We start from the raw sequence: 23,631 nt of genomic DNA on the forward strand, positions 1-23,631 counted from the left end.
CTTGATGACTGTCACTAATTCCATTTCCATCTCTCTTCTTGCGCTCTGTTTCTCTCTCTCTCTCTCTCACTCACTCACTCACTCACTCACTCACTCACACTCACACACTCACACACACAGCTATTTGCATGGCACTGGCTTTAATGTCTCTGTCTGGATGTGTGTAAACAGCAAAGATCATCCATGTATTCAATGCACTCAGACGTGAAGATGATAAAAATACAGATGGAAGACAATAATCATGAGCGTTGTGCCCTGAGAGTGGAAAACGGTTTGTGTGGTGTTGGTGGTGGAACAGTAAGAGATGAAGAGGAGGAGGAGGAGGAGGAGGGAATAAACACAGTGATGGAGAGTGAGTGAGAGGGGGGAGGAGCGGAGAGATGATTTCTCTCTCTAATCCTCTAGACACACGCTCGGTCTGGCTGCCTACTGGCTCAGAGAGAGAGAGAGACGGAGGCAGGTGGAGGGCTCGCACGGAGAGAGAGAGAGAAAGAGAGAAACCAAGTGGGAAGGGAAAAACAAGATGAAGGGAAGAGAGGAAAGAAGAGCTGCCTCTCGTAAACCACGCTGACAGAAAACACAGAGAGAAAGAGAGGGGCAGCGAGGACGAGGAGGACTGGAGAGACTAGCGAGTCTCGCACAGTTTCAAGCAGAGGGAAGGAGACGGAGGAAGAGGAGGAGGAGGAGGAGCGCGACGCTTCAGTCCAGCGCTGCCTGAACCAAACCAAGGAGAGAAGCAACAGAGTGGAAGGGGAAGGAATCCAATCGAATAAAATAGCTGGAAGAGAGGACAGAGGGAGGAAGTAATGAAGAGGATGGAGGAGCGGAGGACGAGCAGAGACACAGATCCCCGGTTACTCAGGCTCACATGAGTGTATGGACCTGAGCCCGCTCCAGAAGTTACTACCACAAGATGCTGTCAGAGAAACCCGAGTGTGAGGGCGGAGTGATGGGCGGTGAAACTCAGTAGATGAGTCTCCGGACCAGGTCTGTGTGTGAGAACATATGACGGACCAGCTGTTTTAGGAGGTGATCAGGGTCTAGGTGCACCCATAGGAGGGCAGTGGGGGGAAGAAGGGATGCACAGATGGAGAGTTACACGTTTTACAGCTAGCGCGTAGACGAGCTTCAGTCCGAACCATCTCAGGTGCAGTTAAGGGCGCGTGTGAACGAACGGAGCTCGGTCAAAGTTGCTTTTTGTCTGAAGGCAGCTCCCTACCTCATCTCGACCCAACAAGTGGATTCGAAAAGACTCACAAAACGGGACTTTTAACTCGTGCGCTGCCGAACTGGGGAAGACCCCCTTCCTGATTTCTCGTGCCCAGTGGATGCCTCCAAACTCCAGCCATGGGAGAGTGGACCATCCTGGAGCGCCTCCTGGAGGCCGCCGTGCAGCAGCACTCTACTATGATCGGAAGGTGAGTTCTCGACAGAGTGTGAGGGTGTGTTTGATCGCGGCCAGGTGTGCATTCATCCACATGTTTCAATATTATATGTGCATGCATACACACGGTCTCTAAAACACAAGTATGCCAATGCATGAAGAATATGAGTCCTTCCCTGCTTTCAGGCTTTAATCCCTCTGAGCGACATGATGGGACACAGAGGCTTTGGCCATCAGAGGATCCAGCGCTCATTCATTCTCTACACTACCTCTCCGTGCTGATGTTCTTTCTCCCTCTTCTCTTCCTCCTGCCGTCCTGTTACACAAGCGTGCCTCGTTTCAGCTTTCCCACAATTTCCTCCCCTCCCATCTCTCGCTTTCTTCCTCTGTCAAGTATGAAGTCATTCCTCAACCTAAAAAAAAAAAAAAGCGAGTCACTCACGAGCGCAGGGTCACGGCTGTTATGATTTATGCATCATCCTGCAATGGCGAGATGTCTTGTATCTTAGTTTGAGTAACTCGTCCTCGTCGGCCGCAGGGCGAGCAATTATTGATGAGCGTTTTAGCCACAGAGGCACATCAGCTCCGTGGACGGTATCAAACACGATTTTACATCTAGTAGAGGACACGTTCCGGAGTTTGAGGGTTTTCCTGGGACATGTTTGAAAACCGCAGGTCCAGCATGCTCCTGACTCAGTCTGGCTAGCGGTACTCTTGAATTATTGAGTGAATAAATGTCAGCCAGTTCAAGAAGTAAATGATGTGGAGAAACATTCTTTCTTTTGGCAGAAGATGAGTCGTCCTCTGCTGACAAAGCGCTTGAGTGTGAATTTTGTCGGCTTGTGAAACCGAAGCGATTTGGAGTCTTGTTCTGAAAGCAGTTTGCCGGTTGGATGGGTTAGTTGGAGTCGCTTCCTTCGAGTGTCGTGATGAACGATTGCTCAGCATTTGCCCCCCTTCATTCATGAGACACTGACGGAGCGGCGTCGCTCATCAGCCGGACGAGTCATCCTGGCTGCAGGGTCCCCGGCGAGAGCGAGAAAGAGACAGAAAGAGAAGGTTGTCGAGGACGAAGAAGAAAAAATTAAATCCCCAAAGGAAATCGAGGAAACGAGAGAAAGAGGGAGAGAGAGAGGGGGGGAGAGAGAGAGAGAGAAAAAGAGTTTGGTTTGCAAAGTAGAGAGGAGCCGAGCGGCACAGAGTGCGAGATGTGAGAGACGGGAAGCGGATGACGGGGAAAGAGTAAAAAAGACGAGGGGCGGTTATTCACAGACAAGCGAGCAGACACATGGCCTCGGTCTGCAGGGCGTTGGGAGGAAGCCAAGAGGATCGTCTCGTCACGAGATGGTGCTGCGTGTCATGACCCGAGCGTGGGCAACCAGGACACCCGGCGGCACAAAATACGTCTCAGATCGTGTTCACGCAGATTATACCTTTTAGTCCAGACAGTTTGAAATGTACGAGAGGAACCGGCAGAACATTTGCAAAATATTAGAATGTACAGCAGCCCCGTACCGCTTCACTTGCATTTGTTTAGGCTCAATACTTTTAGTGTCCATTTCCACAAACCCTCACGATACTGTGATGTTTACACTGTTTCAGTTTAATTTCAGAGTTCAAGTTTTGAACTTTTTCTTTCTGAGAAAACTGAGGTTGAGGGTTGAGCTCTGGTTGACATGTTGAAGGATGTAGCGATTGCTGCAGACTCTTAATCTCGATGTGTTATCGAAGTCAACGCACAATAGCGCTATAACATGCATTTATAGTTATTACAGTTAGTACTTAATGTGGCAATACTTACGATTTCAGTCCTCGTTGATTTAGAATTTCTATTTGAGTTAAAACAATGGAAGTGTAGCTTGGAGCCAACAGTCTGGAGTCTTTTTGGTGATACAAGAGCTTCAAGTTTTGTGTGTATTACTGCTTTTTTTCCGGGAATGTCGCCACCCAGTTCATAATACTGCAAATATACAGTATATATATCACAATACTTCCATCAGTTGGCCGTAAGATCGATCACCTTTGTGTTACCTCCTTTGGGGATAGTTAATGACTAAACAGATATTTATTGAAATGAAAATCTTTAAGTTGTTTAGTGTTCAATCTCAGTTCCACAGCTGTAAACTCACATATTGACCAACTGTCCAATTGGTTGTCGATTCCTTGTGAAAGTCACACTGACTCTATAAAGAGAATTACATTTGTGGTTTCCAAGGTAAAAAAAAAAAGTCATTTATTGGATGTAAGCTTCACAACACAGCAGGTTTGCACTTATTGGAACTGTGCACAAGCGGTTCAGGGTGCGACGGCTGCACCTCCAGATAAAAATAGTTACATTGTAAATAGAACAACCAATCACAGCCGGCAGATGTCTTTTTCTTTCTTCTGTAAACATAGAGCTTCATAGCCCCACGGACTGTTTTACTTGCTTCACCCACCTTCCCGTCCAAAGACGTCACAACATCCAGTCGAAAGGTCCGACAAACTGACGCAGACAAACCAAGTAGTAAAGCTACTCTGAGGGATTTACAGTGCCGGAAAATGTATTTAATGTTGTTTTGACTTTGTTTAGTTCAACCAGTTGAGGCCCAATGATAACTTCTTCATCATCATCATCATCGCAGTGTGCGTGGTTTTGGTTGCTTAGTTAAGGCAGGCACGACAGGAGTGCAACGTCCCTTAGCACCTTTGGATAAAAGAATGAAAGGTGCACGTCTGGCATGTTCCACACGTTTTTAGATGCAACGTGTGCAAAAGCCCTTAAAGGGCCATTGCTGCCTAGACAACATAAGTAAGCCAATGACATTAATCCAACTTGTCCAGTTCGGAAAACAAAGGGAGGATGTCCTTCATGGTAATTAATTATCTCTTACGTGTTGTTGAAGGGAAGCACTCCTAATCACTCAGTGATAATATGAAAAAGCTAGTCAGCCATTTTTTATCTGTAGTGTCGGAGCGACAGTAAAGTGCCTTCCCTGCAACTGGCTTTTTTTTACAGCTCAAAACCATCTAATCTGGGACATCACTGCTGCTGACATGAATTTTTATAAACGCACGCTAATACTCCCTCAATCCTAAAAACCTATTGCGATCCCATTGGTCGGCGCAGGGTGCCGTCCTGCGTGAGGAAGCGTCGGACAGGTTGCTGTCCCCGAGGCGAAGCCAGCCTGTGCTCTCATGAGCCAACCACCACAACAGCCCTACAGGCCCCAGCGCATTCGTCATACATGAGTCACACACACACATATTAGGGGGGGAATATAACACTTGTTGTTTGTGTGTAAGATTACAAACGGCTGTGGAGATCCCCTTCTACGGTCAGGGTTTGTACGTGTGTGTGCATAAATACTCTTCTGTGTGCTTTGTGGGGAGTGTGTGTCTGTGTGTTCACCTGCTACCTGTGATTAATTCCTGCCATTACGGGCAGTGTGGCGGGTGCAAATTGACTTCGATCAATCTGACGGACTGCCGTTCTCCGGCGCCTTGATGGACTGTGATGAAGCGCTCTCTACCTAACTACTGTCAACACATCACCGCGGTCCCGCTCCCGTAGGCTACAGCCCCACACGTGAGCTGCCATTGGTCAGAGTGGGACCGCTAAACGTGCAGGTGCATCCTCCCACCACCGCGTTTGACATTGATCTCCAATAATGGATTAGGAAGTGGAGCCTGATAGAAGACAGACGGGGCTTTAGGCCTTCCCATTTGCAAAACAAATGAGTTTGGCATTATTTTACCGTCGCCATTTTGTTTTGTTTTTGCAACCAGAAATGACACGAGACGGGGGAGCTGAGTACAGCTGACTGCTGAATAAGACTTTTATGCGACCAAACATGTTACAATTAACTTTTATGAACTGAAGACACACTGAAAGATTTCAAATTCTAAGATGAAAACACAGACGGGACAAGGCCGTGTTAGCGACCTGTCAATCAAAGGCAGCCACACATACCCTGCTTTATGGTCTGTTTGACTCTAAATGGACCTTACTTTACTAAATGAACATCATGCTGTATTGAAGAAGACTTGAAACTAGAGATTGAGACCATGAACTCATGTTTACAATGTTTACTGAGGTAATAAATCAAGAGAGAAGTAGAGTCATTTTCTCATAGACTTCTATACAATCTGGGTCAGTAGAGAGAATGCAAGTTTGGCTTCAGACAACTGAGTTGTAAGCACAAAAAAGTGTTAGAAGACATACAGAGTCAACTTCCTGACCTGTTTTAAGTGGCTGTGATTGTTGGAATGTCTGTTTTGGATCTGACATCTGTCACCCCCTCGCCAATTCCACTGTGGGAAAGGAGGTTTCAGACGCCGTTGTCAAGCACTTTGCAGCACACCGAGGCCTTGAAACTGCTTTGGAGCACAACAGGAGCTTTTGCAAATACAGTCCTTGCAGCTGTAGTTTACCAGGTAGAATCCCTAAGATGGTTGAATATTTGATTGCATCTCAGCATGCCTTTGCACATGTGCACTTTACAGGAGGTGATCAAGAGTGTGTGTGTCGGTGGTTTCTGCAGAAGCTCAGCACCCATCTCTAGGCCAGCTCGCTCAGCATGACTCCTCAGCATGGCTCCCCCTGAGTCAAATGAGTGTTGTCACTCAGGAGCCATCAGCTCATCCGTCTAAAGCATGTGTGTTTGTGTGTGTGTGTGTGTGTGTGTGTGCCAGTGTGCCACATGCACTCTTTCAGCGCAGCACATTGAGCCAAGAGCAATATTTTTTAGTGAGCAGTGTATACAGCGTGTGTCCGTGTTTGTCGACGGGTTACAGCTCCGATTGTCACCTGACCTTTAGATCATCGTGAATCCCCTGCGGAGTGTTCGCAACCCCCACGGAGGTGATGGATGATTCTGTTTGCGCAAAAATGAGGTTTATCTGGCAAACGAGGTAAAGAAGAGGTAAAGCGAGAACCGGGCTGTGATATCGCCTCGCTTGCGTCAGAATCCCCAGAGAGGGCGTTAAAAAAGGCGCCTTAGAGAAGGCCAAGCGAGACCTCCGACATCTATTCACTCCGTTCCTCCTTGTCTCTGCTTTCACGCTTCCTCTTCCATATGTAATGACCCTTGGGATGCTGGCGGCTGTAATGTCAGCGCCTTCTCCGTGCTGCCATAAGAAACCAGAGATTAAAATGACCATGTATTCCATAGGGAGATTATGACTGGGAGGAAGATGCATGGAATTCCTGCTGCATCTTGGAATTTTGTTTGTGCAAATATACAGCATCCTCCCGCTGATGAGCTCTCAACACATGGACGTTTATCTAGTGAAATAATCATAATGCCAAAGATAAGATCGTTATTGAAGATGATTCCTCAAGTGAGCATTAGAGTTCATGTCAGCGCTGATAGTGGGATTGATTTACTCCAGCTGTGCTGCTGGAGATATACACACATCCTGGAAATGAGCCCTCCAGCAGGGAAGAGCTGCTCGCAGCCTTTTTATGACTGGAGTACTACAACCAGCCTCCATGGGGACCGCCGTAGATGCACAGTTGTAGCTGGGGGAGAAAAAGAGGGAGCAACTGCGCGTAATTATGCAGCTTGTGTTCTCATTTCTTTCCGCTTACACATATACACTTCCCCCTCCATCTTCTCTCTGCTTCTCTCAGCTGCTTATACTCTTTTCTCCTGATCCTCACAGTCGGCGAAGGTCAGGGGTGACGAGGTGTAATCGACTCTCATTGCATGTGTATGCGTGCGTTCATCAGCCACTACGTCGGAAGATAAACCTCCATCATCATCCCGGGTTTGCGGAACTGGAAGACAATAACACGGATGACGATAGAGAACAGAGGGGGATGAATGGATAAAGATAGAGCGATTAGGGCAGGAGAAGGGGTCCGATTTCAGACGGGTGTCACCTTGAAGGGCCTCGGGGAGAAACTCTGTCTCTGGCAGGGTGACTCAGTAAGGCTTACAGGTTTAGCGTTCGCACCTCGCTGGAGGACAGAGCAGGTCAGCGTCAGAACCCGGACATTACCTCACACACACAAACACACAAGAGCAAACCTGCAAAAATATTTAGCCACCTGCACGAGTCATTTAGTCTCGTGTATATGATATATGTTGACATTTTCATCAATATAGAATTGGAACAGAGACCTTGAATTGATTATTCTGTTGCCTTTACTTTTTTTTTAGTAAAAGTTATGTTTTTGTCGAGTGGAAATGGAGTTGAAAGCAGTGAAATCCAGTTTGAAAGCTCGCTGGTGCATTCAAAGACCTGTGATCAGTTGTGACATCCAAGGGAGTGAAAATCTCCTGCAAAGATCTCCAGCACGCTGTCAGAAAATCAATACTTGAACACTCTTAACATGAAAAGCATGTCCTCGTTCGCGTCTGCATTACCACATGATGACAAGCGATGTGATGAATTATTTATCTTAAGTTTTACATTTCTTGTTGACGTGAGCTATACGCAAGGCATATACGTTATTGATGTATTGGTTAAAAAGAATATTAGATGCCAGCTTTATTGGAAAGTTAAGGCCTAATAAGGCAGGTGATTTAATGTCAAGCAGTGTAACCATGAATTCTTAATGGGACGGTGGTAATACAGTTTCTCATCGAATAAATCTTCTTTGATCAACATGACAGGACGGTAAAACACCCAACTTCACTCGTGTTTTTTCACATTAGACTCTGGACTTGTAACTGTCACCCAAAAACAACGACAGAACCAAAAGCCCTTTGAGGCGAGGGGACATGATGAATAAGTAGCCCACGCGTAAACCGTAACAATAGTCTTTGCATCGTCTTTACATAGCGGAGCAAAAACTGTGGTTTAATGATAAACAAATGTAAAGCTAAAGCTCACTCGTATGTTCTGTAACATCGGACTCTCTTATGCAGTCAGACGCAAACAAAAAATATGAGCGATACAATTAAGACAAATAGCCAACTTTTGATCTTTGTTTAGTACAAAGCAGCGCTGCGGCGTTTGATGTTTTTCTCCACTGGGTCTATATTTGTGTGAGCTCGTGGCCGTGAGATCATTGTCTTATTTATAAAACCTGCTTTCATCACTCATGACTAACAGCATTCCAATGTCGGCATCATAAAGTTGACATTCTCGTTTTGCTGTGATTGTTTGTCCGCTGATGTTCTGATAAAATATTCTTTTTTGATGAAATCTCTTTGGTGCCTTCTCACTTTATCTCACTCAATCTCTCTGTTTGAAGATGAAAAGGACTCCTTCTATTGATTTATCCTCCTTATCCTCCACCCGCCTCAACCCCCGTCATCGGTCGCACCTTCACATGTTTCTGTGGTCTCTAATGAACAAGCTGAGACTGCGGTACATTCATCTCTTTTGAGTGTGTGTGTGTCTGTGTGTGTGCGACGACTTCCTCAGAGGCAGTATCAGCCTGTGCACAGTGTGATTGACTCAACATGAGTAAAAGAAAATCGTGAGTGCACAGAGTCGCACCTTGCCGAAGCACACACCCTCTCCGCCAAGACCAACATGCTAAAAGGAGACATCTGATTCACTGCCCCCTCACAGGGGTCTACACACACACACACACACACACACACACACACACACACACGCACACACACACACACACACACACACACACACACACACACACACACACACGCACAGTCTTAACCAGATGGTCGTCCAAACATGTGCGTAAGCAAACTTGCAGCGTGGTTAATATATTTAGTCATTACTCAGGGGCAGAAACAAACATAGACAAGCTTTCTCACACACACACACACACACACACACACACACACACACACACCTACACGCACATACACACACATTCTGCCAGAGCTGTCACAGTACTCGTCTTTGCATATGAGCAACCAGATAGAGTGTGACAATGCATTCACACCTCACCACACACGCACACACACACACACACATGATCCCATTCACAGATTGTCCAATTAAGCAGTGAATTCAAGCTGCGGTGAGTGCGTTTGACTCTCGGCAATATGCTGCATTCACACAGCCCTCTGAGCCAATTATGAACAAGCTACTCGGTGGACAGACGCATACATTAACGACCTGTAGAGTGACAGCAGCGTGCAGGACTAGCACCGGTGTTTACTAGAGGAAGCTGTAGCTCCCATCACACATCACCAGTGTCACATTATGATGGAGCCTCACATACAAATACTAAACATCTACTGTATTTAGTCCAGAATATACAAATGAGATGTAATGTGATGATAGTACAATAGTGGATAGTTATTATAATTAGAGGTGCTGATAGGTGGATCTCGAAACCCATCGGCTGTCTTTCTAATTGCGAACAGGAGAATGAGAATGGAGCAGAAGTTGAGAGACGACGTCTACGAGCTGAAGTTTACGCTCAGTTAACGGTTTGTTTCCTAGCTAATAAAAAGCTAAATCAGACGATAGCCGCTGGTTTCTCAGATTGCATTTTCGGCCGAGCATACACAGAGGACGTACAAACAAAATGGACTGTGAAGAATCAGTGTAACCGGGGGAAAAAAAGCCATAAACCATCCTCCACAAGGCCGAGGAGGGATTGTAATTATCTGTAAACTCATATCTCATACTCATGCTCTACTTTATTGCTTTGTACCAGCCCTGAAAAAAACAAGTCAATTATTAAATGCATTATAAAGAAACAAAGGTTGAATATCCTGTAAATTAGTTTTTGCTGCAAAATAAGAAGATTGTTTTGAATATTGTTTGTATCAGTGAACTATTTGCAACAGTCACGTGATCTGAAAATTCAGAGACCACCTGCTGACCCTTTGCGCACGACGCGCCGGCCGTGATTACGTCACTTTCTGGCGGCGCACGCCTCACCCCAGCTTCACGAGAATAAACTAAGCTTTAAGCCTTTGTTGCTGCCCTCACAGACTGCTTACCTGTATGCAACCAAAGCCTGCTCAGACGTGATCAAACTCATAATAAGCAAGAAACGAGATGTTCAGACGTGTAAAATAAGAATTAAGATGTGTCATTTCTAATGGTCACATCTTCTGTGCAGTTATTTCTCATTTGAGCTGAATGACGCATTAGAAGTCTGATTTTAAACAGGCCGGTCAGGACTTGGTGTACTCTTTAATTCATGGGTTGGGGACACTTACCCTCACTGTACTTATAAAACCAATTTCATCAGACATGTATCTAATCAGAAAACACATTAAATCCACACGTCAATGCACCTCAGAAGATCCAATCATCCACCACAGACAACACAAGGATCTTCTACCAACCCTGAAGCATAAATGAATGAAAATGAGATGTGATGTTTACTGTCATCTCTAAAAGTTGTAAATAGAAAAGCAAGAAATTAATACTTCAGTATGCAATTTTAATGTGTGAGATCTTAGATCAGAACTACTGAGATCTTTTACTTAATACCACAGTGTACAAATGTACAGTTACAAGTCCCCCATTCACAAGCGTACCTAAAAGTACATCAGTAGCATCAAAACAAACGTAAAGTAAAAGTACTCATTGTGCAGAATGGCCCTTTTCAGAATAGTTTTTATTAAATCACTGGATTATAATTAGTGATAAATTAACGTGTGAATCACTGATGTCGCAGCTCAACTACTTTATATACTGCTGGAAATACTCAAGAAAAGTACGAGTACCTCAAAATTGTACTGAAGTACTTGAGTGACATTCCCCCGCTGCCCACTCTGGATACTAGATGCAGAAATGTAATTTGAGTATTTTTTTAGCGGCTCCCGTTGGAGCCAGTATTGTACATCAAAAACACAGTAATGATTTGTATAAGAGTGTGTTTTTTGTCGATGGAGTATGTGTTTGGGATGTTCCCTGCTCAGCCATGTGCTGTCTGTCTGCTTGTGTGTCATGGAGGCTCCCTGCATGTGCCAGAGCTGCTGATTTGAGTTGGAGTTTTGGCACGGGAGAGTCGCGGTGGGCGGGGAGTTGGCATAGCCGCGGCGGCCCTAGCTTGGGATTGTCCAAAACCCACCGTTTTAATCCGGATTACGCCCATCATTTCTCTCCCTCCCGTTCTCTCGTTCTGTATTTCCATCCATTGACCCCTCCCGCCCTCCCTCCCTCCCTGCTTTCCCACCCACGCATTCGCTCCCTTCCTCTCCCCCTGCTGCTCTTTCTCCTGCTCACGCCTCACCCCTCCATCACAACCTGCCCAAAAAAAATCCCCAAAGCTCACTGGCTCTTCTGTTGCCATGGTGAACACTCGTGTCTCTTCTTCTTTTTTTTTCCCGTTTCTGCCGATGATCTGTCCTCAATGATCACTCAGAGTGAGGTTTTTGTTTTTTTCAGCAAGTCTATTTTTAATGCCCGAGCTCCAATTTTAAACTCGTACTTTTTTCGCCTTGTCCGTTGCCAAGGTAACTTGCCACAGCTGGTATTGCCATGGAGACCCTTTGCGTATACGGCACACTTGTGTACCGGTGCTCCGGAAACACTTAACATCCCCGAGGATCAATCAAAAATGTCCTTTTATAGTCATGAGCCAGGGTAGATTGGTATTAATGTGTGTGTGTGTGTGTGTGTGTGTGTGTGTGTGTGTGTGTGTGTGTGTGAGATTGTGTGCACATGCATGTTTGAGACCATGTGTTAAATTTGAATTATTGTCGGCCTCTGTAGGACAATGATCTTCATCAATTTATCTCCAGAGCCCGTCAGTTCACATTCATCACCACGCTACTTAAATACCTTTGTGTGTGTGTGTGTGTGTGTGAGCGAGTGTGTGTGTGAGCGAGTGTATGTGTGAGCATGTGTGCGTGTGTGCTTGCGTGTGTGTGTGTGTGTGTGAGAGAGAGAGAGAGAGATGGAGGGACACAAAGAGATGGATGGATAAGTGTACAGTATTAGAATATGCTATTATTAGATTTCCATTTTAGGAGCTTACAGAACCAGGATTACACACACAGAGACGATAGAAGAGTATTCTGTCACCAACCACTTGTCATTGCAACAGAAGTACACAGTACACACAGGCTGTTTATCTGTGTACTTATATTCAGTATGTCAGGAAACATTGTATTTATAAGACAATTAATAGATGAATAATCCTAAAAGGTAACAACTAATATTTACAAGTACTTTACATAAGTAAAAGGACAGAGGTATTATCAAAAGTACCTCTGTACAAAAGTAAAAGTACTTTAGAAGATTGGACCCTGTGACAGACATGTTACTATATATTACATTATTATTACTGTTGCATCCATGCACATGTGGCATTTCACGGTTTCACTGAGCTTTAACTGCTGATACACAGCTGAGGTTTAGTCCAGCGTTTTCCAACCTCTGGGTCAGGCTCCTTCCAGAGGACCACAAGATGAATCTGAGGGGTCGTGAGGTGATTAAAGCGTGAAACTGCACATCTAGGCTTATCGTGTTATTTTATGCAAAAGACTAACCGGGGACCAAAGCTGTCAAATTAATGTAGCGGCATAAAAAACTGAATTTGAGGAGTAGAAATATTAAGTAGCATGAAATGTATACACTCAAATAAAGTACCTCAAAGTACTAGAGTAAATGGACTTAGTCTTATTCTCATACAATGGTTCGTATGAAATCTTGTGTAAAAGTTGCAAATGTTTTGTGCATTTTTCTATTAAAGTCCAGCGAAATGTGTCAAATGTTGCCCTCTACATGCAACAGTCTTTTCAAAATGAACCTCCGTCTTCACAGGAAACAACTCAGTTAGGTTTAGGCAACAAATGTACTCAGTTAGGTTGAAGAAAACAACGCAGTTCCAAATATCTATTTAAGAGACAAATACATCAAAGTTGTCTTCTCGTTTCACACGGGGTACGAACAACGATCTCTTTTGTTGAACCCATCCACCTCTCCTCCAATCTGCCCTTTTGTGGGTTTAATGATTACATAATAATTGATATCGTGGAATATCTATTGCAGCGCGTTCCTTTTTGTAGGTGTAGCAACGAATGCTGTATGAGATCAGCCTGTTTTTTAATGTCAAATGAATGTAGTGGCGTAAACAACACAAATGTCCCAACATGTGGAGTCAAGGAGCAGAAGTATTAAAGTAGTATTGCGTGCAGTATATATGCATGTGCATATATACTGCACGCAAGCCAAATTCATCCTGCACAGGAGTATTAGGTTTAAGATGCTTTGCACATACCGCTCCTTGAATATTCATTCAGACGCGATGGTACATTCTGTCCCTGAACCGAATTCAACCCGAGAGCCTCGGAGGCCACCTGCTCAGAGTTCAAAGGCTCCCCGGCTGAACAATGATAAAACCATTATGACTGGTTGATAGAAATCTTCATCTTTTCCAGAGATGCTGGAACTAACACCCGGCAATGTCAGACACAATCGGCTTTGTGACGCCCTGCAACAGCTGGATGAGTGTGTGTGTGTGTGTGTGTGTGTGTGTCTGATTAAAATGTGTGTGTGTGCGTGCGCACATGTGCATGGAGAGGTGTCCTTAGTGATTTCCTTCTCTGATTCTCTGTATTCCTGGTAAATCTGTGCATATTTGTTGTTTTATTGGTCTGAGCATTTGAGTGCATCAGTCAGTGCCTCTAAATGTTTGTTCGGTGGGATGAAGGTCTGTCAGCAGCCCCCTCTCTCTCCTTCTGTCATTGGCCTGAAGCACTGCAACCCTCTGAGTGTGTGTGTGTGTGTGTGTGTGTGTGTGTGTGTGTGTGTCTCCTGTGTGAGGTCGGATACAGCTCGGTGCCAAACGACCCGCCGTGAACCACGAGCTATTGATAAACCGTGGCAAAGGAACACAGAGACCGAGGGACGGAGCGAGAGAGCATGACATGTGTCCGTCCGCATTTGATGTGACAGGATGAGATTTGTCACAGCTGCTGGCGCTTGTTGTATTTGGGTTACCACCTGGCATCCTCAAGACACACAAGAGAGACACAATGCCAAAAACATTGTGAGGTGAAAGAGGAAATGAGGAGAAGAGAGGCAGGATGAGGGTTGGAGTAAACAAAGAGATGGAGGGACTCAGGGGGGATTTTCCCAAACTGCTGCTGACACTGATGAGCAAAAACATCGCTGCAAATCCCAAATCTCAACTTCACGTTGTGTGGAGTTGAGTACTGCGCGTCAAGCAAGCTGATTGGTTGATTCAACTCCCGTCAGGAGGCGACTTCAAAACAGATTTAAACGTATTACATGCAGGTATAGAAGAAACACATCCGCCGGTTTTATAGTTTAGGAAATACGCTCATTTATTTCTTATCAAGAGTTTGATGACAAGATCAATCATATCTTGAACCTGGAGCCAGGGGACCGTTAGCTTAGCTTAGCACAAAGACTGGAAGCAAGGGGAAACTGTGAGCTACATAAGTTAGCGGTTTCCCAATGCTTCCTGTCTTTATGCTAAGCTAATCCATCTCCTGAGTGGTAACTTGTGTATTTCTCAAAATGTCAAACTATTCTTTTAAGTGTTTGAGCAAACCATGAAGCATATTGTTTATTTAATTTATTGCTAGTGAGCTTAGTCTTACACTGTTAATGCAGCGGGGGGGGGGGCGTTTTTATTTATTATCAATATATTATATTATGTTTCGGTCATGCACACTTTCACACAGAACATGAACATTATTTCCTCGGTGTGTAAAGGCCTTTTACATTTAACATTTTCCAAGTTAGCATGTTCTATATCTCATCATGTTCTGCCCTAGAATGCTAACTAGCTATAAGTTTACAGTTATTAGGATTTGATTATACGAGTATGACCATAGTCGGGGGCTACAAAAATGTACTTCAAATATCACTCACTTTGAGGACCAACAGTCAGTTTACCCTCTCTACTTTATTTTGTCTTTATGTGGTGATGGGTCAAATAGTTGAATAATTAATAATAATAATAATTGAAGAAGTGTGATGTAAATGGGATATTTTTGCCTGAACTCGACTGTGGCGATCCATTACATTAGACTAACTAATACGTTCTACATATTTCAACATTGCCGTCACAATCCCATCGTGCTGTGCTCCCACAGTTCCTGAAATTGCATTTGGTGTTTAACCACAGTAGAGACGTCTGGTTCCAGGCCTCTCGACTCCAAGAGAAACGGTAGTACAGTCTGCTTATTATAGTGATTGTCATGCAGATCAGCGGTCGGGACACAGAAGACGGGAGGCTGATTGGGTGAATCTCTCGGGGAACTGGGGCGCTAAATCTATCGACGGAATTAATAGTAGATACAGAGCTGCAGCAGCATGGAGGCGTAGAAAATGGAGGGAAGGGAGCTGCGCAGAGAAAAGGTAGAGCTTAACGGTATTGATGGAGGCTAAAGGTGAGGCTCTGAAAAAGGATTAGCAGGTCAGCCATAACATTGGACTTGTTTACATCGCTGATCAAGGCCGCTAACTCACTCCTCAGCCTGCAGAGACGGCGCTAAGAGCTTTTTACTGTTTTGTCCGACATGATTTCATCCCCCAAAAAAACTACAAATAAATTTTGAGACTATGCATCAAGGTTTTTTTGTCTCTTGAATGGGGCCAATGTGTTCTGGTTTTCCTCTCGGCCTTGTCTTCTAAAAGCGTCTCCTTCGCTGTAGCCTCCTCTCCTTCCCCCTTGCTGGTGTCATTTGTTGTGAACCCTTAAAGTAAATAACGAGCTCCTCGAGGCACCTATAAGCCGCGCTCTGACTGGTCAGAAACATGCTGTTCTGCAGTTGACTTAGCTTCTACTCGGCACACTTCATCTCCCTTCGTTTTTTTTATTTTTTCTGCCTCTCGCCTGTTGCCGTGGTAACCAGCAGAGGGGGAAATTGAAGGGAGGGAGTAGAAAGGAGAGGAAAGAAGAAAAAAAGGAGGGGGGGGGGGGGTTTGTGTCAGGGTTTCTAGGTAAAAGAACCTCGGCTGCTCTTCCTCCACCCGTCTCTTCCTCCTCCCTCTTATCTTTTCATCTCCTCCGCCACGTCTTCCAATCTCTCCAAGAACCTCGCGCTCCTTATCGATCCCATGGCCAATGATTTCCCGCCTCCTCTTCCTCATTATCCTCCAACAGTTTTGACTCCTTTGTCCACAATTTCCTGAATTTTGTGCTTCTCTACTCAACCGTTGTCCCCGTTCACTATCACGTCTCAGTGAAGAGAAACACACTTAGTGTTCTTTGCAGTGGACACGACACTAAAAAGTGCCTCACAACAAGTGTGTACATTTTTCATTCGCCTTTGCCTCACTGAGCCCCAAAACTTCAGCTCTGCTGAGCAACACGCAAACTCCCACCTCACCACTACTTCTATTTATATGCAGCTCACCCTCTCCACTCACTGTGTAAATAGCGTTGACGGTTTCATTAGAAGAGGCTGACGTTAAACATAAAGGAAGTTCTTCAATAATATCAAGGGAGCCGCACTGTGAATGGCAATTCAGTTCCTCTGGAAGTTGAATAATGCAGACCGCTGGAGCAGCAACACTATTTCTGTGTGTGCATGCACACATGGAGGAGGGGTGGTGGTGGCACTATTTCTCCTGTCAGATGCGCAACATAATTATTTTTCACACCACTGCACACGTTTAATTTTTGACAATTAACCCATACGTCGTCGATAAGAGCTTTGAAAATGAAAAAACACCCCGTCAGTGCAAGATATCGGCGTCAGACGATGAGGAGGAGAGAAAGAGAAAGACAGCAGGTCGGGGACACACAATTGCTGGAGGAGAAGAGGCGTTTTTGGACTTGTGTTGGCACAATGTTTCTGCATAATCACCAGCGCCTGTGTGATAACACAGTCAACATATTAGTCCAAGGCAACAACAAACACTGTCTGCCGCGAGTGTGCCGAGATGTGTGCTAACATGTCTGCTATGTGCACGTTTGATGCCCATGCAACGTTTTCGTCATCGGTTAAATTCTCTGTTTGCTGTTTATTTTTAGATGAAGCGATGAAACTTTTCATCACAGAACACAACACAGTTGAAATAATCCCAAACAAAATTGGAGAGTCCTGAAATTGCCTGTTCTGTTCAAACAGTCCAAAGTATTCAATTTTCAATGACATAAAAGGCGTCATCGGACTGTTTGTAGAGAGAATGGAGGCTCTTTATAAAAATCAACTACAGACACAATCTGGAGATTATTCCTGGCAGAGACAGAGAGAGAGAGAGAGAGAGAGAGAGAGAGAGAGAGAGAGAGAGAGAGAGAGAGAGAGAGAGAGAGAGAGAGAAGGGCCACAACAGGAGCCCTGGGACTACAAATGAAAGAAAGAAATAAACAGAAGGATACTTTAGAGAGGAGAGAAAAAACAGGTGGGGGTTGCTGTGTTGCGTACGATAATCTAAAGCTATTCGATGGCATTAACATAAAAAAAAAAAAAACTAATGCAAGAATCCTCCCTTGGCCCAGCCACAGATTACAGCTGTGGGTTCGCGTGTGGAAGCTATTATATAATTCATTCTCTATGATGAGATTTTCCTCCATTGCTGGTTCTCCTTTCTCGCGCGCTGTCCCAGCACTGGCAGGTTTCTCTTTTAATTTAAGGCGGAGATGTCCGAGCCACACTGGCTCTTTTTCTTTTTTTTTTGGGTGACTTTATAATCTTTTTATCCCTGTCTGGAACCAATTCATCTCAAACAGCGATTTGATGTCTTCTTTCAGTACTTCAGTTAGTTTCAAACAGCCTCTCCACTCAGTGTATGCTGTTTTGTTGTATGGATATTTGTAGGAGTGTGCACACGTGTGGCCATACAGAATGCATGTGTGTGTGTGTGTGTGTGTGTGTGTGTGTGTGTGCGCACGCCCATGTAGTGCAACACTGTCTCACTCTGGTATTGTGAATTCCCTGCTCGCTAAGCTCCTTAATGGAGTCACTACAAGGGCAAAAAGCATTCCCATCATTTTTCATGTATTGTCCCCCCCCCCCCCCACACCTCGGCATGCCAGCTGATCACAGGTGTGCAGATTTGCATTAAGTCCTTTTATTTTTCACTTTGGAGGTCATCCCTGATGACCCGCCGTTTTTGACGAGAGGCACAAGCGAACCGCACACCAAAACTCTGGAAAAGGTTTAACTTTGCCCTTCGACTCCACATCTGCAGCGTGATTGGTAGATTACCCTTCACACAGCCAAATGCCATCTAATGATTATTTGGCAACGTCTGAGGTGCGGTAACGTGGGCCTCCCCCCCCCCCCCCCCCCGGAGATCCACTGTACAGTCACAGTGTGGTCCACATAAGCAGATCTCTTGATTTGATAAATCTTTCACAAATGGAACTCTTTCTATCGGCCCGAGGAGAATTCCAGTGACAGCTACTCCCTCTTGTTGATTCTATCTGATAAATCCGGACTTATCTTGAGGGGGAGTTGCACGTGAAGTGGAGGGAAGAGGTTAAGGTGGGATTTTAAATGCAAAGCTGTGTGCTGAGGCTGCTGTCAGAGGAGCGTTTGAGAAATGTCCTCGTATAAATGTTGGTCGATCTTGAGAGATGCGTGAGGGACTGAGACTAAATCTGAGTTTAGTTTCTAGATTGATAAATCATATTTGGCTATATCTTTAACTTTATTCAGCCTTTGACATAATAAAAATACACCATCAAACTACAAAATAAGCCAATGATTTAACTGTAAGAGGAAATATAATATGAATGTGTTGGCCCTTGAGATCCAGTGATGTATCAGCCCCTTATATCTGTTATTTACCTGTCACAGTGATGGTATTCTGTATTTTACGTATACTGCATCTGTTGCACTCACACAAATGCAGCCTGGTCGTACAAAGAATCTACATTTGTAAATTACGCTTCGAGGGGAACCTATTTTCTCCCCGATTACCTTTGCTTTTGACGTATCACAAATACATTTGCAAACATAGTCTGCATAAGTCAACACCGGGATGTCAGGAAGGATGGATGGGTCAAATAAAAGCCGGACTTTCACCCAGGAAACCGTTGTTTGTGTCCCGTGTGAAACCAAAAGTCTGACGTGCATAACTTAATAATGTAACTAACATACTTATTTTAACCCAAACCTAGATGTATACTGACTAAACCTAACCAAGTGGTTTTGTTACCTACATTTTCTTGCTTTATTGTTAAGTTATAGGGCAATTCACAACGTTAAACACGTGTTTAAAGCTGCGACCGTAATCTGGTTTCCCTCGAAATGTAGTTGTGAATTTAATTTAGTTGTATGGGAATGTAATTTTGTAGGAGACAGGGTTGAAAAATGTCTTTTTTCAACAGCAACATGTAAAATCGGTGGGGCAACAATGGTGGAACATTGATGTCTGAAAGGCACTTATAGTAAGTTTGTTGTGAAGCTTTATCTCTTTAAATTTAAACGCTCTGTGTTATGCACATTGACATTTTCTCAGGAATTAGTGGCTCTTCCTGCAGCATGTTGTACTGCCCATCAGCACTGCCTCCAAAGCCATTTTTATATGTCACCATCTATTGACCTGTATGCATTTGTATAAAAACCCCATAAATCTATGATAAACGTAATGAGGTCAGGTTTTGATGGGCTGCTGGGATGGCATTCACTACGGGTTCATACGAAGTAATGACAGCGATTCATCATGCCGTTATTCATGGGATTATCATTAATATAAATGGTAGTGATTAGCGAGAGTTGATCTTGCTGCATGCAGAACTCATATCTGAGGGATTGAACTACAACGCAGCGGTCAATCAACAGATTAGAGAAACAATGTCCGGGGCTTGTCTTCAGTCTGCGGCCTTGGTCCGCACTTTAGTCACAGATTACAGACAGCCAACTGGCTCGCACTGACTGCAAAAGGCAAAGAAAAGCCTCCTGTCTAAAGTGCTTGCTTGGTCTCAGATCTGAAAAATAAATGAGGGGCTGAGTTGAGTAAGAGAAGAACAAAGACAGAGGGATGTCTGCAAGAAAGCTAGGGAGCAGAACAAGAGTGCAGGAAGGAATAGAAACCTGTAGTCCGCCCACTGTGAGTGTCCAACATCATGAAGCACACACACACACACACACACACACACACACACACGTGAAGTCTACAGGATATGCCAAGTCAGCGCATCTAAACACACGGTAGAATAGACACACGTTAACGTGCACACACGCACACGGAGAGAATTTAAGTGAAACCAACTTCGGCAACAGTTCTCTCAAATGTCTCACCGTATGGATATAGCACCTAATCTGCAGACAAGGTTCACCTCGGTGTCACCTGCTGCAGAGAGAGTAGGCTACCTGTGCTGTTATAACGTCAACAACTGTGAGATAACTCCGCATAATCGTGTGTGTGTGTGTGTGTGTGTGTGTGTGTGTGTGTGTGTGTGTGGAAACTGATCACAGCTCCAATTTAACGTCAAGGTTGCCACAGTAACTTTGCCGAACTACGCAAAAGGACACTAAAATTAGACAATATCCCACATCTTTTTTTACCTGTATACACCCTCACATAACACACACACACACACACACACACACTCACTGTTCTTCTTCTGGAGTATTTACTCTGGTTCTCATCAGGAGAAACAGTGACTTGACAGTAAGACAATGTCCCTCTCCATCATCAGCACATTATTTTCTCCTTCCTCTGCCTCTGCGCCTTCTCTCCCACTTCTCTTTTCTAATTAAGGAGTTCAACGTCCTTCATGAAGCTCACTGCTGTGATTTCAATCTCTAATCCCCTCCTCTCAACCTCGAGTCCGACTTGAGCATGAAACATGCTTTATGCACAATAGCTCTCTGATGTGCTCTCTGTTTTCTCTGTACTGTAACTCTTATTGTAAAAAAGGTGTCACAGGCCTTCAGGGTTTTGCTTTTAAAAACTAATAATAGAGCAGAATATTTTTACCCGCAGACATTTTTAACGCTGCACTTTGTTTTATTGTCTATTTATACTCTTTTCAAAGCTGATTATGCAAACTTTCGTCTGTTCATTTAAATTCCTCTTTCACCGGCTCACTTATCTCTGTTATTCGTCCTTCTTGCTTTCTCACTCTTTCGTACTCAGTATCTGTAGAGGCATTGCTGGGAAGGAAATCTGAGGACATCTCGTCCTTCCTGACACAGTAAATCGCTGTGCGTCTCTGGCTATTAACCCCATTTAATCTCTCTCTTTCTCCTCTAGGATCCTGCTAACAGTAGTGGTGATCTTCCGTATCCTGATCGTGGCCATCGTTGGTGAGACCGTTTACGAGGACGAGCAGACCATGTTCGTCTGCAACACCCTGCAGCCCGGCTGCAACCAGGCCTGCTACGACAAGGCCTTCCCCATTTCCCACATCCGCTACTGGGTCTTCCAGATCATACTGGTGTGCACGCCCAGCCTCTGCTTCATCACCTACTCCGTCCACCAGTCGGCCAAGCAGAAAGACCGGCGCTACTCCTTCCTCTATCCCATCATGGAGAGGGACTACGGGGGAAGGGACGGGGCGCGAAAGATCCGCAACATCAACGGAATCCTGGTTCAGCACGGCGGCGATGGCGGCGGAGGGAAGGAAGAACCGGACTGCCTGGAGGTGAAGGAGATCCCCAACGTCCCACGGAGCCTCACCCATGGGAAGAGCTCCAAGGTTCGCCGGCAAGAAGGGATCTCCCGCTTTTACATCATTCAGGTGGTGTTCAGGAACGCACTGGAGATTGGCTTCCTGGCGGGCCAATACTTCCTTTACGGCTTTAGTGTGCCTGGGATTGTCGAGTGTGACCGCTACCCATGTCTGAAGGAGGTGGAGTGCTACGTGTCCCGCCCCACGGAAAAAACGGTCTTCCTGGTGTTCATGTTCGCGGTGAGCGGCATCTGCGTGGTGCTCAACCTGGCGGAGCTCAACCATCTGGGCTGGCGCAAGATCAAGGCCGCCATCAGGGGCGTGCAGGCCCGCAGGAAGTCCATCTGCGAGATCAGGAAGAAGGATATGGCGCATCTGTCCCAGCCGCCCAACCTGGGACGCACGCAGTCCAGCGAATCGGCCTACGTCTGATGACGAGGAGAAGAAAAAAAAGGAGGCGGAGTGGGGTGAATGTGCAAGAGAGACAATGACTTAATTATGATTTTAATTTAATGAAGATGGTGTGGAGATGACCCCTCCTCTGCGATGAGATGAATGAAACAGAATGTAAAAAAGACAAAACCTCCGGCTCTTCGGCTTAGAGAGTCAAGAAGGAGGAGGGGAAGAGGAAAATTAAAAAGCCTGGAGAGGACAAAAAGTTCTGTTCTGCAAATGAACATGATGAACACATTTTAGTCCCATGGGGAGAGACACTCCAACTGCCATTTTATACTTGTCTTTTCTTTTTTTTGTAAACTAATTACCTTCTCCTCTGCCCCTCATTTCTTTCTAAGCGGGGAATTAAATCCTCAAGGGGCTGGAGAGGGATTGAGAGGATGAGAAGATGAGACGACAGGAGAGGAGAACGGATGAGAGGCTGTTTTGTATTCTTTGGGGATATTGGGAGATGACGGCAGCGTTTGATGCATCCCATGGTGCTTTTCTTCTGGACTGTGTCAGCCTCAGTGAAAAAGGGAGGACTAGATATAGGGGATGGGACAAGGAGGATGAGCAGCAATGTTATTAAAAGAGGAACGGAAGAACTGTCAAAGCCACGTCGGACGCTCGAGAGCGAAGGCGAGAGAGAGAGAGAGAGAGAGAGAGAGAGAGAGAGAGAGAGAGAGAGAGAGAGAGAGAGAGAAGGTGTGAAAACATGTGATGTACCCAAAGAGGGAGAGAAGAGAGTTCTTATTTCGCTTCCTTTCCTCGCCGGAGACTCGTGGTAGAAAGAGCTGCTCCTGATCAGTGTCAGCCTCGCCTCTGCTGGAACATCGTCCCGAGCCAAAGCCAAGAGAAAGAGACTGACGATGTTTATGTTTTGTCTCTTGGCAAAAGATGATTTTAACACAAACACAGCCAGTACCATAAACACTTTTTTTTCTCTCGTCTCTCTGCTCTCTCTGCTCCGCGGTTGGCAGCTATGTAGACCCCAGGCGCTTTTGACGACAGTAATGACTCTCACTGCTCTACTTCTGCGTAAACTTTGGAGAGGAACTAATGAACAAATGGACAGGCGGCGTGTAAAAGTCTCTCCTGAAGCACAAACCAAACTTCCCTCCTCTCCGGCATTCCAGTGTGCTGAGAGGCGAAGGAGTGACAGAAAGAGAGGAGAGAAGGGGAAGAAGGAGCTCGTAGAGGAGAGGAACACATCACTTTATTACAACTTTAAACAAATTTTATAAAAATATATCACCATGAGTTATTGTTTGTTTTTTTTCAGAGAAAGCGATGGTGCCATTCTTGAGATATTTAATTATTGTTGAAAAGTTACATAGAATATATCATGGTAATATTATTTATCCATTTAGAATATATCCAAATAGAT

At 45.0% G+C, this 23,631-nt stretch overlaps 1 protein-coding gene across 1 annotated transcript; it reads left to right on the forward strand.

The window, feature by feature from the left end:
- Positions 1 to 1,347: 1,347 nt before the first annotated feature.
- Positions 1,348 to 22,238, forward strand: gjd1b (gap junction protein delta 1b; the record flags this gene model as incomplete). Its single annotated transcript, XM_079165728.1, has 2 exons — positions 1,348 to 1,418; positions 21,389 to 22,238. 2 exons carry the CDS (start codon positions 1,348 to 1,350, stop codon positions 22,236 to 22,238), a joined length of 921 nt encoding a protein of 306 aa, XP_079021854.1.
- Between the last annotated feature and the right edge of the window lie 1,393 nt (positions 22,239 to 23,631).

Source organism: Pholis gunnellus (genome assembly GCF_910591455.1).
Source record: "Pholis gunnellus genome assembly, chromosome: 9".
NCBI lineage: Eukaryota > Metazoa > Chordata > Actinopteri > Perciformes > Pholidae > Pholis > Pholis gunnellus.